Source organism: Bipolaris zeicola (genome assembly GCF_000523435.1).
Source record: "Bipolaris zeicola 26-R-13 unplaced genomic scaffold scaffold_40, whole genome shotgun sequence".
Taxonomy (NCBI): Eukaryota; Fungi; Ascomycota; class Dothideomycetes; order Pleosporales; family Pleosporaceae; genus Bipolaris; species Bipolaris zeicola.
The window spans coordinates 1-13494 of record NW_006912089.1 but is presented as its reverse complement, the minus strand read 5'-3'; the positions used below and the strand labels follow the sequence as shown (position 1 = coordinate 13494).

Here is a 13494-nt window from a genome sequence, read left to right as displayed (position 1 = left end):
CGCATGATATAATACAGTCAACAAACAATCACGACGATAATTTGAACGTTATTTTCATATTGAACAAACATCTAATGGGTACAGTCATAAAAGAAAAAACAACATGAAAATTGCGTTAGTCGTCAAGTACCAAGCCGTGGACATCTCCCTGTGGTATCATAACCCCAACTTGCTCTATACCAAACGCATCCCTCGTGATACCATTTTCCAAACACCCAAACGCCTATATTGAGAAGGCATGACGCTGCTATTCATTCCCATCATGCCTGGGCGTTGATATAATCCTTGTTCTCAATCGTAACACTCTTTGTCTGTCGCGTTGTTAGCCACGATTCAAGCCACCATAAGTTTATCATTGTGCAACTTACCATATGGTTGACCTTGTAAACACCAACCAACCGACTTGCAAGTTCAAACATGTTGTTTCGAAGCGAAATGACTATGAACTGCGCGTTCTTGGTCCTCTCTTTGATGTAGCTCGCGACAATGCTCACATTTCGGAAATCCAGCGCGGCGTCAATCTCGTCCATAACGTATAAAGGTGTCGGCTTATAATGGTGCAGTGCGAATACCAAGGCAAGAGATGACAGCGTCTTCTCTCCACCAGACAAGTTGCTAATGTTTTTCCAAGATTTCTTGGGAGGCATGACGGAGAAACGGATACCTTCAGAAAAGGCATCAAGCGTATCTTCGTACTCAAGTTCGGCGTTGCCACCCATGGTAATCATTTGGTACATTTCCTTGAGGCGTGCCGTGATGATGTCGAAGCCTTCCTTGAAGCCCTCTTTGCGTAGGCGTCGAAGCTCTTCGCATTTGTGCTTTGCAGCGTCACGTGCACTGACAGCCGTTGCCAGGTCTGCTGAGCGTGCAGCGTGTTCTTCCACACGCTTGCGGTATTCAGCAAGAACAGATAGATCGACTTGTGTAGACTCGTTCTTCTTCTCCAGGTGCGCAATTTGCTCCTTGAGAGTAGCCTTGTCCATATCCTGGAGTTCGTCTTTGCTGTAGGAAGGTAGACCTTCGCCACCACTGCCGCCTTCTTGCTCTTCGCCCAGGTCTGTTACACTGTTGTACGCAAGCTTGCTCAACTTGTCTTGGAAGTAGGCCTGCTTCTTCTGGAATTCATGGAGAGTCTTTTGTCCTTCTTCGAGCTTGTTGCGCATCTCAATCTCGACAGCACGTGTCTCGTTGAGTTCGGTCATCTTCTCATCAAGCTCATTCTTGACGACCTGCAACTCTTCCTTCCTGGCCTCAAGCTCCTCTTGTGCTTCTTCAGCTTGTTGTCGTATTCCAGAGACATCCCGTTGTTGAGAGGCCATATCTCCCTCAACCTTCTCGGCTTCGGTGGCAAGCTTCTCCAGTTCCTTGATGGCGTCGTTGTGTGCCTTCTCATACTTGGCGCGTTGCTTCTCCTCTTTCGACTTGGAAACCTCAGCGCTTGAAGCCTGCTCAGTAAGCGTATCAATCTGGCCCTTCAGACCATCAACCTTGGCCTTTTGACCTCGCAGCTTGACACCTCCAATCTCCATAATCTTGTCTTGTAGAGCCTTGATCTCTGCCTCAATGTCTTCTGTCTCAGCGCCGAGCTTGGAAACGTCCTTCTCCATCGAAGCAATGCTCTTCTCTAGTGATGAGATGCGGCCCTTATCCGTCTTAGTAGACGCTTGCTCGCTGCCCAGCTCCTTGATGCGGCGCTGGCAGTCAAGAATGTTGCGGTCGAAACTCTCCAACTCGAGTGCAAGCTTTTGTGCCTTGGTGTCCAGCTCAGGAATTTGCTGGTTGAGATCTCGCAGGCTTGTCTCTAACTCGCGCAGCTCTTGCTGGAACTCTGTAAAGGTCTGCTCCAGTGTATCGCGATCCTGTTCAAGCTTGGCAACTTGGTCCCTTGAGACATCTGACGCAAGCTTGGATGACATTTTGCCCTTTACCACGCGACTTCCACCACCACTCATGGTTCCTGCTGTGTCGATGAGCTTGCCATCTAGGGTAACCACTCGCCATCGCTTGGCACCATACGCGATACGCTCAGCCTGGTCCAGGTCCTCAGCTACAAGTGTGTTTGTCATGACCTGGAAGAAGGCGGGTCTGAGTTTTTCATGCTTGGGTTTGACAAGGTCGAAGAGACGAGGTACGTTCTCTGGAGTTTGAACAGGCGACATGTCGCGCTTGGCAAGACGGTCCAGTAGGATGAAGTTGGCGCGACCAAGGTTGTTCTTTCGTAGGTATTCAATGCACTGCTGGCCGGATTCCACAGTATCAACAACCATGTTGTCTAGCTGCGGACAGGCCGTCGATATGGCAACGTCATACTTCTGATCGATAGTACCAAGATTACCAAGACGACCGTGGAAGCCGTCAATACGTCCAGACTCCTTCAAGCGCATAAGACCTGTCAAGACATTGCCTTGAGTCTGAGCAGAGGAAAGACTGGCACGAGCCTCATCAGCCTTTGCTCGTGCTCCAGAAAGCTTCGACCTCAACAAAGGTTCTTTCTGCGTAACCTCTTCGAGCTTGGCCTGCGTTTTCTGGATGTCCTTCTCCACTCGTTTCCTTTCAGCCTTGCATTCGTCAAGCTCTGCAGCCTTGGCCTGTTTGGCTTCCTCCAAGCCTTCAATTCTGGCCTCAACATCGGCGATACCCTTGGCACCCGCATTCTCGCGCTCACGCATAATGTCGAGTTCACTTTGCGCGACAGCAATGGCTGATTGCTTCTCGTTGATCTTGGCTTTCCAAGGCTCCAAAGACTTCTGCTTTGCTGCAATCTCATCCGAAAGACCCTGCGTCTTGCCTGCCAAGCTCTTTCGAATAGCCTCAAGCTCCTTTCCTTCGACCTTCATGCTTTCCTCGAGTTCAGCAATCTCTTCGGCATAACGTTCGAGATCATCAGAGTACTGCTTTGCGAGGCTCTCTGCCTCCGAGCGGCCGTAGTAGCTCGTTTCCTTGGTCTTTTCGAGTTTCTTTTGCTTGCCCGCTAGGAACTTTTTCTTCTCTTCAAACTTGACGGACTCCTTGTCGATGCGAGCTACTTCCTTCTGAAATTCCTGATTCTTCTTTTCGAGCTGCTCGCATTCCTTTGCGCCCTTCTTGTACCGACGCTCGAGTTCCTTGATCTCTTCTTCGCTGCCCTGATGTCTTTGGAGTTCCTCGTCTAGCTGAGCCTGCAGCTGAGTGACGGATTCCTGGGTGACCTGGATGTGATCATCAAACTCAGAAACGTAAATCTGGTAGAGAGTGGACTGCTTCGCAGCGAGCTCGTTCTCGTCCCGGATATATGCTAGAGCTTTGTCTTTCTTCTCCTCTAAAGCACCCTTTTCTTTTTCCACGTGTTGCACGCGATTGCTCTTCTCCCGGCAGACTTCGTTCAGAGTTTCGACTTCTACTTCCGACTCTGCAATCGGTGTCTTGTACTTGGACGTGCCAATGATATCTTCCAAATACTCGAGAAGACCGTCATCGTGCTCGCCCTGGGCTTTTGGTTTCATCTGTGCAATAGACTCGACTTCACCCTGGAGAATGAGAAAGCGCTTATGGTCCAGATCAACCCCTCGGTCCTTGAGCAGATTTGTGACAATAGTAAAAGTTGACTCCTTTCTGTTGATATAGTATTTGCTCGAGTTGTTCTTGAAAGCCCTTCGCGAAATCACGAGCTGTGAGTCTGGGATAACCTCATGCCCACCGTCAGGAAGATCTTTTACTTCCTGGAAGTGGACTTCGACCTCACAAAATTCCAAGTTTGGAAACGCAGCCGAGTTGTGAATCAGGGCCGAGAGCTTGCTCTGTCTCATCTTGTTTGCGCGGAAACCAAAGACGAAAAGTAGCGAGTCAATGACGTTGGACTTGCCTGAACCATTGGGCCCTACGACCGAAGAGAATGAGGCATGAAATGGGCCCACTTCTTGCCGACCAGCATAACTCTTAAAGTTGTTTAGAACAAGCCAGGTGATTACTGTGCGCTGCTTTGGTGGGGCAGGCTCATGTAAAGAGGGTATGGCAGCCGCTCGTCTCTTGACCACAATATCAATGGGTTCGAGCATAGTTTGCTGCGTGTTGGCATCTTCCAATGCCTTGGCCGGAGCTTGCGGTTCTTCTAGTTGCTGAGTCTCCACTTCGGGCTCTGGTATGGGGGTCTCCTCCTTCGCCTCTATTTGTGTAACTTCAGCAACGGGTTCGGGCTTTGCCTCAAGCTCTGTCTCTGGCTCAATCTCTGGTTGTGGTTCAGGAACAGGCGCTGCGTCGGTCATAATCGTATCGCCGTCAACGTCGGCTTGAGGCGAGCTAGGTGCGATTGTAGTCTCTGAGGCCTGCTCGGGTTCAGGGGATACAGAGGGGTCAGGTGTGAGTAGCTGGGACGATTCCTCGACTGGCTCCACCGGGGCAACTGAAGCACGAGGCTTCCGCCCACGCTTCTTGGGCATTGCCTTGGGAGGCGAAGAGGCCCCGGTGCTCTCCACTGCACGACTCGATGCTTGTGTAGGCTCCGCAGACTCGGTAATGCGAGGCCGCCGCCTTGCAGCTGGCTTGGGTGTTGCATCTTCGCCCTGGGCCGCAGCCTTTTTTGGTCTCCCCCTCCCTCGTCCAGTCTTGAGTGGCGCAGGTGCTGGTGTGAATTCCTCCTCTTCCTCTTCCTTCACTTCCGGGGTTGGTGTCCCGTTCTCCTCGCCATCTGATTCCTCAATGACGGGTGCCTTTCGGCGTGTCGCAGCGGCGCGCGTCGACTTCCTGGGCGTCTCATAAGACATTGTCGGTGTCGCTGTGCGTGTATGTTAGTCGTGATATAGAGGCCGTGTGTCCCTCGGGTCTTCTGACTGATTGCTGCCCTGCGCCTTCCATTGTTTGTTTTCGAGGAAACCACGCTAAGCACGGGTCAACCCCGCGCCGCCCCACGCGTCCATTTGGTCTCAGGGACCTGAACGACATAGCCCGCCCCTCCAACAAGAAGGGATATTTTGGCTATTGGTGGTCCACTATCACGTTTCCATTAAGTCATCGAGAATTGCAAACAAACTCTGCTTGCTAGTTGGACGAAATAGGCATCATGACCCCGATGTCAACATGTCAACTTTGTGTAGGGCGCCGCAGGTGACACAATGACAATGTCGGTCCCCACTACAGCGTCACTTGTGGTCAGTAGATGTATTTATCATGGCCTGACCAGCCTCAGCCTCTTCTCGCCAAACATTTTCATCTCAGTATCACCAAAAACATTGCCATACTCTCTCATATCATCCTGCTATACCTGTCCCCATGGCATCTGCCCTCCAAAAATTCAAGCTTGTCTTCTTCGTGCCTCCCTCGGCCCTGAGCGCTTGCAAGACCGCTGTTTTCAGCTCTGGTGCAGGACGCTACCCAGGTCCGGGTGGATATACCGAGGTATGCTTCTGTACCAGGGGCACCGGACAGTTCAGGCCTGGTGATGCCGCCAATCCAAATGTGAGTTGTGTTGAACTTTCTATATGCCTATGTAGAGCCAAAGCACGAGACTGACGATGTTTGGGCAGATCGGGAAAGTTGGTGAGCTAGAAGAGGTCGATGAATACAGGGTAGAGACGCTGTGTCTGGGCCATGATGCAGCGGTCAAGGCTGTCGAAGCACTAAAGAAGTGAGTCCACCAATGCAGTGAAGTACCAAATGTTGACTTGGACAGAGCACATCCATATGAAGAGCCTGCATACGAGGTGTATAAAATTGAAGACATATGAGAAGGTTGATGTTTTGCACAGCACCAGTCTATCACACATAGAAAACGTGTATTGATGTAGGGTAATAACGAGTTCTTTTCCTAGGCAATATCCTGTAATACTTGTTTAATGACTGGCAAATCTCTGTCAACGTCCGTCATCCAGTTTGATATTGCGAAACGACATGCCGGCCTTCCTTCCCACGAAGTGCCAGAAACATAAATCTTCCTTGTTGCCTTGATTTTGTCGACGAGTTGCTTGTTGAGTTCCTCATTCTTTGCACGGAACAACACGATGATGAAAATTCCGCTCAAAATATCTTCATGAGAGGCTTCTTTCTGAGGAAGAAGCTCATACTGGCTGCTTTGCAGAATATATCGCGCGATTCCACGTGCCAATTGGATTTGGCGCCCAAGCATGTCTCTGTATCCGTCCCTTCCATATGCCACCAAGCTCGCATACACCGGCAGAGCTCTGAAACGTCTAGAGTTCTCCAGGCCAATGTTCAGTGGTGACATGATGGTATCGGGGCCGTTGCCGGAGGCAAGATAGGCAGCGTTGGGGTTTTGAAATACACGTTCAGCCATGGCGCGGTGTCTGGAGAGAAAGAAGCCACAGTCATAGGGCACGTTGAGGAGTTTGTGCCCATCACCGGTTATCGAATCCGCAAGTTCCAAGCCGGCACATGCTTCTATGATAGAAGAGTGGGCAGGGGATGAAAGGATCCGACCGAAAAGACCAAACGCGCCGTCAGCATGTATCCATGCCCCATGCATGTCACATAGCTTGCGAAGTTCTTGCATCTCCTCTAGCCCTGAAGTAGCGAAGACACCTGTGTTGACTTCGGAAGCTGATACCACGACAATTGATGCGGCACCTGGTAGTTCCAATGACTTTTTGAGTAGCTGCATGTCGAATTTATGCGGTGCGTCTGAGCGACCTAGGCACTTGACACTTGCTCGCCCAAGCCCCAGAATGCTTGCAGCTTTACTTAATGATGAGTGTGGTACAGTAGTCAAGATTTGGATGTCGTCGATGCCAGCCCTGCGCATAGCTTCTACGATACCAACTTCGCCAACGCTGTTCTCGGCATCGGTACGGTGTGCAGAAGCTTCAGCAATCACATATTCCCGTCCACAAGCAAGGCCTAGAACATTGGCTGCTGTAGCACCCGTAGTAAAGATCCGATGCGGCCATTGCGAGGGCTCGAAGTTCAGCAGCTCGCAAAGCAAATACAGTGCCCGATCCTCCACATCTGTGGCAATGGTCTCATTGGGTAAGTGCACCTGCACGTTCTGATCGAATGCTGTGACCAAATTGTCGGCAAGGGCCGCTGCCTGGTTGACTCCACCAGTTACGAAACCATAGTAATTAGGGGAGCGAGAAGAGGCGTTGAATGCCGGAACTAGGTCTTGACGTAGGTGCCGTATGCTTTCTTCAAGACCTACTCCCTTAGCGGGAAGATGAGTTTGGAGCTTGGAACGAGCACTGCTCAATGTATCGCCAGATGGAAGGACGTCCTCGGGTGGTGGCTGCACGTGTATCTTTGCAATCTCCACGGCGAGTTGATTGAATGGTTCCTGGCTTTGAACTTCCATGATACGGGGCTGGCGTTGTTTGCAAACAATCTCTGGGATGGCGGTGTGATTGCGGTGTGCCTAAGAAAAGAACTATGCTGCCTACCGTGGGGTGGAGACGTGAGTGGTACAAGAGCACATGACTCTTACTACGACGGTTCTTTGAAGCCGAAGGATGCCTAATTCCGATTGAAGCCAGCTTACGAGACTACTGGTAGCATTTCATGGTTCTGTAAGTGACACTCGAACGGCATACATCCAGGAATTTGAGGATGCGGGCGAGTGTCAAAGGTTGCCGAGACCGAAGCCGTGATGGTGCCATTATCGTCCATGATGATATGTAATAGAGAATGCAAGATCCTAGTCTGAGGGGACGCCTACACGTGACTTGGCGCTAGCGCGGCGCGTGTTGCGGACTTAGCATAACACGGTCAAGGATGCGGATAGTGATGTCGCCACACCACGCCCGTTAAAACGTGACGCTGCTGTGGATGCACGTGTAAAACATCGATGCGGATTCTCACACCGACGATGCGACGCTCTCATGCCTCGGAACAATCTTAGTAAAAACCTCCAGTGGTTGGTTAACGAGAAGCCATTTATTCCTCCCGCATCATCGCTCGTGGCATACGAAGCCAGCGCTGAGCCTACGAGTTCGGCGACAATCTCACTGCAACATTCTTCGCACTCGGACGCGCAAACGGCATACAATGAACCTCAGCCTGCCTCCGTGCCAGCGCCCCCATCAGCACCTCAAACCGCTAGATCCATTCTACCCCGCAGTCTCGCTCCTACGAGGCCAATCGATATACACAACCCTCCAGAGGCTGAGGGTACGAGTTCGGATATGGCAAGACTGAGGGCTACGTCTGCAAGCGGGAAACCCAGACTCATTGTAGCGGGGTTACCGGACCATGTATCGTACTCGACGTCCCCAAGCAGGACAAGGAATGGGAAGAACACCACAGCCGAGCCGGGAAGGGCCAGTTTGGAAAGCACTCGAGATCGACCGACAACCTCAAGGAAGATCAACGGACATATGGAAGTGCCCGCTTCACAGTATGGCACTGCTGGAATGAGTCGCATGGAGCCGATTGATGTTGACTCCATTGACCTTACTGGAGATGATACGATTCCCTCTTCGCCAGTTCCAATGCGCACCCCCAAAGGACGAAAACGGAAGAGCGATGAGTTTGAGGCAGACCTCCGGCAGGCCAAGTCTCCCAGGCCGATTCGAGCTGCCCCTACGCTCGCCTCAGAGCCCGACGACGACGATGACGAGTTTCCTGACATCGAAGACATAGTCATGGCTCCGGATAGTCCGCCTCCACCATATTCGATTGTCGCAGGGGTTACAAAGCCTCTACCAGAGCAAGCTGCGGACACTGAGGACGATGATATGGAGGCAATGTTACAAATAGAAGAGGAGGAGCGACGGATAGCAGAGGCAGAACAGGCGGTGTCTACACAACCGCGCAAGCGTAAACCGTTGAGCCGTGTGCCTTCAGAAAATGCCCCGGCTCGCAAGATGGGGAAGCAGACTCGTAGCCCTAGCCCTAGCAAGACTAGGCCTAACGCAGCCGAAGTTGCGGTACCTAAATCGGGTCGTACGCGCGCGCCTACTACCAGGAGAGTTGAACATGCGGTGATGGACTCTGAAGACGAAGACTTTGGTGTGATAGATGAGATGGACATTGACACTCAAGCCCGGACAAAATCACCTACGCCTTCGAAACAAAGGCTACGTGAAAAGACGCCAGTGTCAAATCCAGCTGTGTCTGCGAGCCAGACGCAGCTACCCATACGTTCTCCAGTGAAGGTCTTGCGAAGTCCTAGTCCACACCAACCTGAGCAAGACTCCATTCCTACCCCAGCGAAGTCGCAATCCCCTAAGAAGAATACCAAATCTGCACCTCTGCCAGTATCCGCTCCCAGCAAGCCTATCCCAAGCTCGTCAGAATTATCAAAGGAAAAAAAGAGTGCCATTAAAAACACTATCGATGCATTCTTGAAAACTGAGGGTCAAAGGTTGGAGAGCCATCTCCGCACGGCGAGGCTAGCATGGGAAGATGCCCGCGCTACCTTTGTTGCCCATATCTCCGAGCATGGTGTACCCGACCCTAGCGAACAGGAAAGGATGGGACGCGCTCGCTCACGGAAGGACGCGGTAGAGCAGTTGATGGTCTTGAAGACCAAACATAGTGACCTTGTGAACGAGCGGCAAAAGGTGAAGCAAAAACTTGAAGACGACTTGGACATGGGTCAGTTTGACGCAGCAGATGGTGAAACTCTCAGCAGACTCTTCAAGATGATTGAGGACATCCAGATCCAAATGTATTACCTGCTGGATCTGGCGGCCATCAAGCAGCAACCCAAGTCTGTCGTAAAGGCAGAGCCGAAGAGCAGCCGCAACGTGGTTATCCAGTCAACTCAAACGAGCCCAGTGCGATCATTCCTTGATAATTCAAAGGATTCAGGGCCACATCGGATCCCTCAAACACAGTATCCTAAGCACAGCGACAGTGTTGTTGAAGGGGTATTTACACCAACTCGCCGCATACGATTCGCCGAGGAAAAGGTGGTTGCCTCTCCGCTACCTCCTCCAAATCTTGGTGTTCGCTCCCGCACGGAAAACGGTGCGACAGGTATGCACAACCACATGCCGAAAGATCGATCTCACCGCATACCTGAGACACCGGAACATCGGCGGTCGCCGAAAAAGTCGAAGCCAGTAGCCCATCATGAAGCGCCTGATGATTTCGAAGACATGGAATTTGAGGACGATGAAAACCTGTTTACTCATCATATGGGTGAGCTCCATCAGCCAATCGAGCTAAGTGACGACGAGTTTGGCGCGGATGACGATGAATTTCTCCATGAAGTCAACAACATCGAGAACCAGGTACCAGGCAACTTCAATTGGAAAGGTGAACGAACAGGAGGAGCCAACCCGTCGACAAACACTCGCGAGGTATTCCGTGAAGCTTCGCCGAACAAAGCCGCACCAAAACAAAACCAACAAACATCACCAAAGAAGCCGCAACTGAATATGCCGGCCAAGAATCACCCTGGAATGAACTTTCGTTGGTCCCAAGATCTGCGGACGGCACTCATTCGTCGGTTTGGTCTGAGAGGTTTCCGGCCTGGGCAATTGGAGACTATTAACACCACGCTAGCTGGCGATCACTGCTTTGTGCTAATGCCTACTGGAGGAGGAAAGTCACTTTGCTACCAGCTTCCCTCAGTTATCACTTCGGGCAAGACACACGGGGTAACCTTGGTTGTTTCTCCGCTATTGAGTTTGATGGAAGACCAAGTTGAGGCTTGCAAACAGCGTTTCGGCATGCAGGCATTTCTCATCAACGGAGAGTCAACCGCAGCTCAGAAGAGGATGATTATGGACGCCTTGCGCGAAAAGGATCCTCAGAAGTTCATCCAGATACTCTACGTGACACCCGAGATGCTTAGTAAGAACCAGAGGATGATTAGTGCTTTCCAGCAATTGCATTCTGGGGGTAACCTTGCCAGGATTGTCATCGACGAGGCACATTGTGTCAGCCAATGGGGTCACGATTTCCGACCAGACTACAAAGCACTTGGAGACGTTGTTCGACAGTTTCCTGGAGTTCCGGTGCTTGCGCTAACTGCAACTGCTACCAAACTCGTCCGTTCCGACGTGGTATCCAATCTTGGTATCCAAGGTTGCCGGGAATTCTCCCAGAGCTTCAATCGCCCCAATCTGTCCTATGAAGTGTTACCGAAAGCAAAAGGCATCATCAACAGTATTGCGGATCTGATCAAGGAGCGATATGTCGGAAAGTCTGGTATTATCTACTGCCTATCACGGAAGAGCTGCGAGCAAGTAGCCCAGAAGCTGTCTGAGATGGGTATCCGTGCCTACCATTACCACGCCGGAATGGACTCGGCCGATCGGTCTGAGGTTCAACGCAAATGGCAGAAGAACGAATATCATGTCATCGTGGCCACAATCGCCTTTGGTATGGGTATTGACAAAGCTGATGTACGGTATGTCATTCATCACTCGCTACCAAAGAGTCTGGAAGGCTACTATCAAGAGACTGGTCGTGCTGGTCGTGATGGTAAGCGGTCAGAGTGTTACCTGTACTATCAGTATGCGGACTCGAGGATCTTGCGCAAGATGATTGATGAGGGCGATGGCAGCAGAGAGCAGAAGCAACGACTAAGCGACATGCTGCGAACTGTGATCCAATACTGCGAGAACAAAGCCGACTGTCGACGCGCTCAAGTACTCGGATACTTTAGTGAAGCATTCGATCCCTCGAAGTGCAACTCGACATGTGATAACTGCCGGTCGGATGCCACGTTCGTTACAAAGGACCTTACAGTGTACGCTGCTATGGCCATTAAGCTTGTCAGCCAGATCCATGAGGAAAATGTCACAATGCACCAATGCGTAGATGCCTTCCGTGGTGCCGGCAGTGCCAAGATCAAGAGTGCTGGATTGGAAGAATACGGATGGGGCTACGGTAAGGACCTAGAAAGGGGTGACAATGAGCGCATCTTTCAACAACTGCTGGATGCTGGTGATCTCAAAGAAAAGAGCAAGGTGAACAAGAGCGGGTTTGCGACTAGCTACTTACATGTATGTATTCTATGATGATGCATCTTTCACTTACTGACATTCTTAGCCTGCTTCGACACGCAACGACTACGAAACTAGGCGGAAGCAGCTGAAGTTGCAAGTACGCAGTTCACCAGGCAAAGCATCTGTGAAGGCATTTTCGAAAGCGCCTGCTGCAAAGAAGACGAAGAAACAGCAAACACAGTTCCCATCAACCAATGTCGATTCTCCTGTGCGCGGGAATAAGCAAAAGATAAGGTCATTTGCTTACAACCAGGATGAAGATGACGACGATGAAGATGTCTTTGATGCACCACGCCATCCTACCCGCAAACAGGCCAATCGTAGTTTCCAAGCCGACGGTTTTGTTGTTGACGACGATGATGGCTTTGCGCCAGTACGTGTGGCCAAGCCATTGAAAGCAACGAAAGCGAAGAAACTCGGAACTCCCATCACTACAGACCAGCGGACTGCCGAGCTCACTGAGCTGCAAAGCGATGTCTTGAGAGATTTCATGACCGGGGCCAAGAGGATGAGAACAAGCATACAAGAGAAGAAGGGTCACCGCGAAGCCATCTTCACAGACACGGTACTTCGTGAAATGGGTCTAGATCTACCACGAAATCTAGACGAAATGAAGACCATACCGGGTATCAGACCTGAGATGGTGGATCGTTACGGCAAGTCATTCTTGAAATTGATCAACAACACAAGGAACTTTTATGGAGACGAGACGCCAGTTCCTCGCAATCTACAGCTTCGCAACAAGCAAGCTCAAAGCTCTCGGACCGTCTATGAAATTGACGATGATGACAATGATGATAACGACGATGACGAGGAAGTGGATGACCAGAACCACCGGCTTGTTGTAGATCTGTGTGGCGACGACGACGATGACGACGACGACGTAGAGGAAGTAGATGTCGCTAACACCGAAGAATTTGGAGACGATTCATCCTACGGCGATCTCGAGTACGACGACGATGATGGCGAGGTACATACAAGCCATCACTTCAACCACGCTCCAAACGCAGACGTGGCAGAATTCAACAACCGATACACGCAGCTGGGTGGGGGAGCAGCTCCTGTATCCAAGGCTGCAGCCAAAGCACCGGCAGCAAGATCGGGGTACAAGAAGAAGGGGACGTTCAAGAAGAGGGCATCGGGGAACTTTGGTAACAAGAGCTTTGGTGGGGTCAAGAAGCGTGCGGCCAGGGGGTCTAGCAGTAGGGCTTCTGCAGGGGCCAGTAGTAGACCCAGGGGTGGAGGTGGAGGCGGAGGCGGGGGGCCGGCAGGTGGTGGATGGGGATCCATCATGGCCATGCCTACCTGAGGAGTTCGGAATAGAAGTGTGGTGGGACCATGTTCAATTTGCCATGTAGTAAGTTCTACAAGGGTGATGAATGTCTGTCCCCTAGCTTGTTTTTTTTTTGTTTTCCACAACTGAATACCCCCTCCTTACTTCATCTAGTCACATCATAGCATGCATTGTTACGGCGGGAGTATTTGTATCTACATGCATTCACAAAGGACAGCAACCCATAATTTTTCTCAAGAATTAATATTCATTACCGCATTAGGACATTACTATGGAAAGAGGAGAGAAAGTATCTAATAATACCCCCCTCCCCCCCCC

The 13494-nt window shown here is 51.0% G+C and overlaps 4 protein-coding genes across 4 annotated transcripts; 2 read left to right on the top strand and 2 right to left on the bottom strand.

Moving 5' to 3' along the window:
- Positions 1–260: 260 nt before the first annotated feature.
- On the bottom strand, positions 261–4739 carry COCCADRAFT_91121 (uncharacterized protein; the record flags this gene model as incomplete). Its single annotated transcript, XM_007712194.1, has 2 exons — positions 261–311; positions 369–4739. The coding sequence occupies 2 exons, from the start codon at positions 4737–4739 to the stop codon at positions 261–263; spliced, it is 4422 nt and encodes a 1473-aa protein (XP_007710384.1).
- A 505-nt stretch (positions 4740–5244) lies between these two features.
- COCCADRAFT_35142 (uncharacterized protein) lies at positions 5245–5699 on the top strand (the record flags this gene model as incomplete). The annotated part of the gene is made up of 3 exons (XM_007712184.1): positions 5245–5430; positions 5499–5599; positions 5645–5699. 3 exons carry the CDS (start codon positions 5245–5247, stop codon positions 5697–5699), a joined length of 342 nt encoding a protein of 113 aa, XP_007710374.1.
- Positions 5700–5779: 80 nt separating this feature from the next.
- On the bottom strand, positions 5780–7276 carry COCCADRAFT_91087 (uncharacterized protein; the record flags this gene model as incomplete). The annotated part of the gene is made up of 1 exon (XM_007712193.1): positions 5780–7276. One exon carries the CDS (start codon positions 7274–7276, stop codon positions 5780–5782), a length of 1497 nt encoding a protein of 498 aa, XP_007710383.1.
- A 523-nt stretch (positions 7277–7799) lies between these two features.
- Positions 7800–13191, top strand: COCCADRAFT_91164 (uncharacterized protein; the record flags this gene model as incomplete). The annotated part of the gene is made up of 2 exons (XM_007712192.1): positions 7800–11879; positions 11926–13191. The coding sequence occupies 2 exons, from the start codon at positions 7800–7802 to the stop codon at positions 13189–13191; spliced, it is 5346 nt and encodes a 1781-aa protein (XP_007710382.1).
- Between the last annotated feature and the right edge of the window lie 303 nt (positions 13192–13494).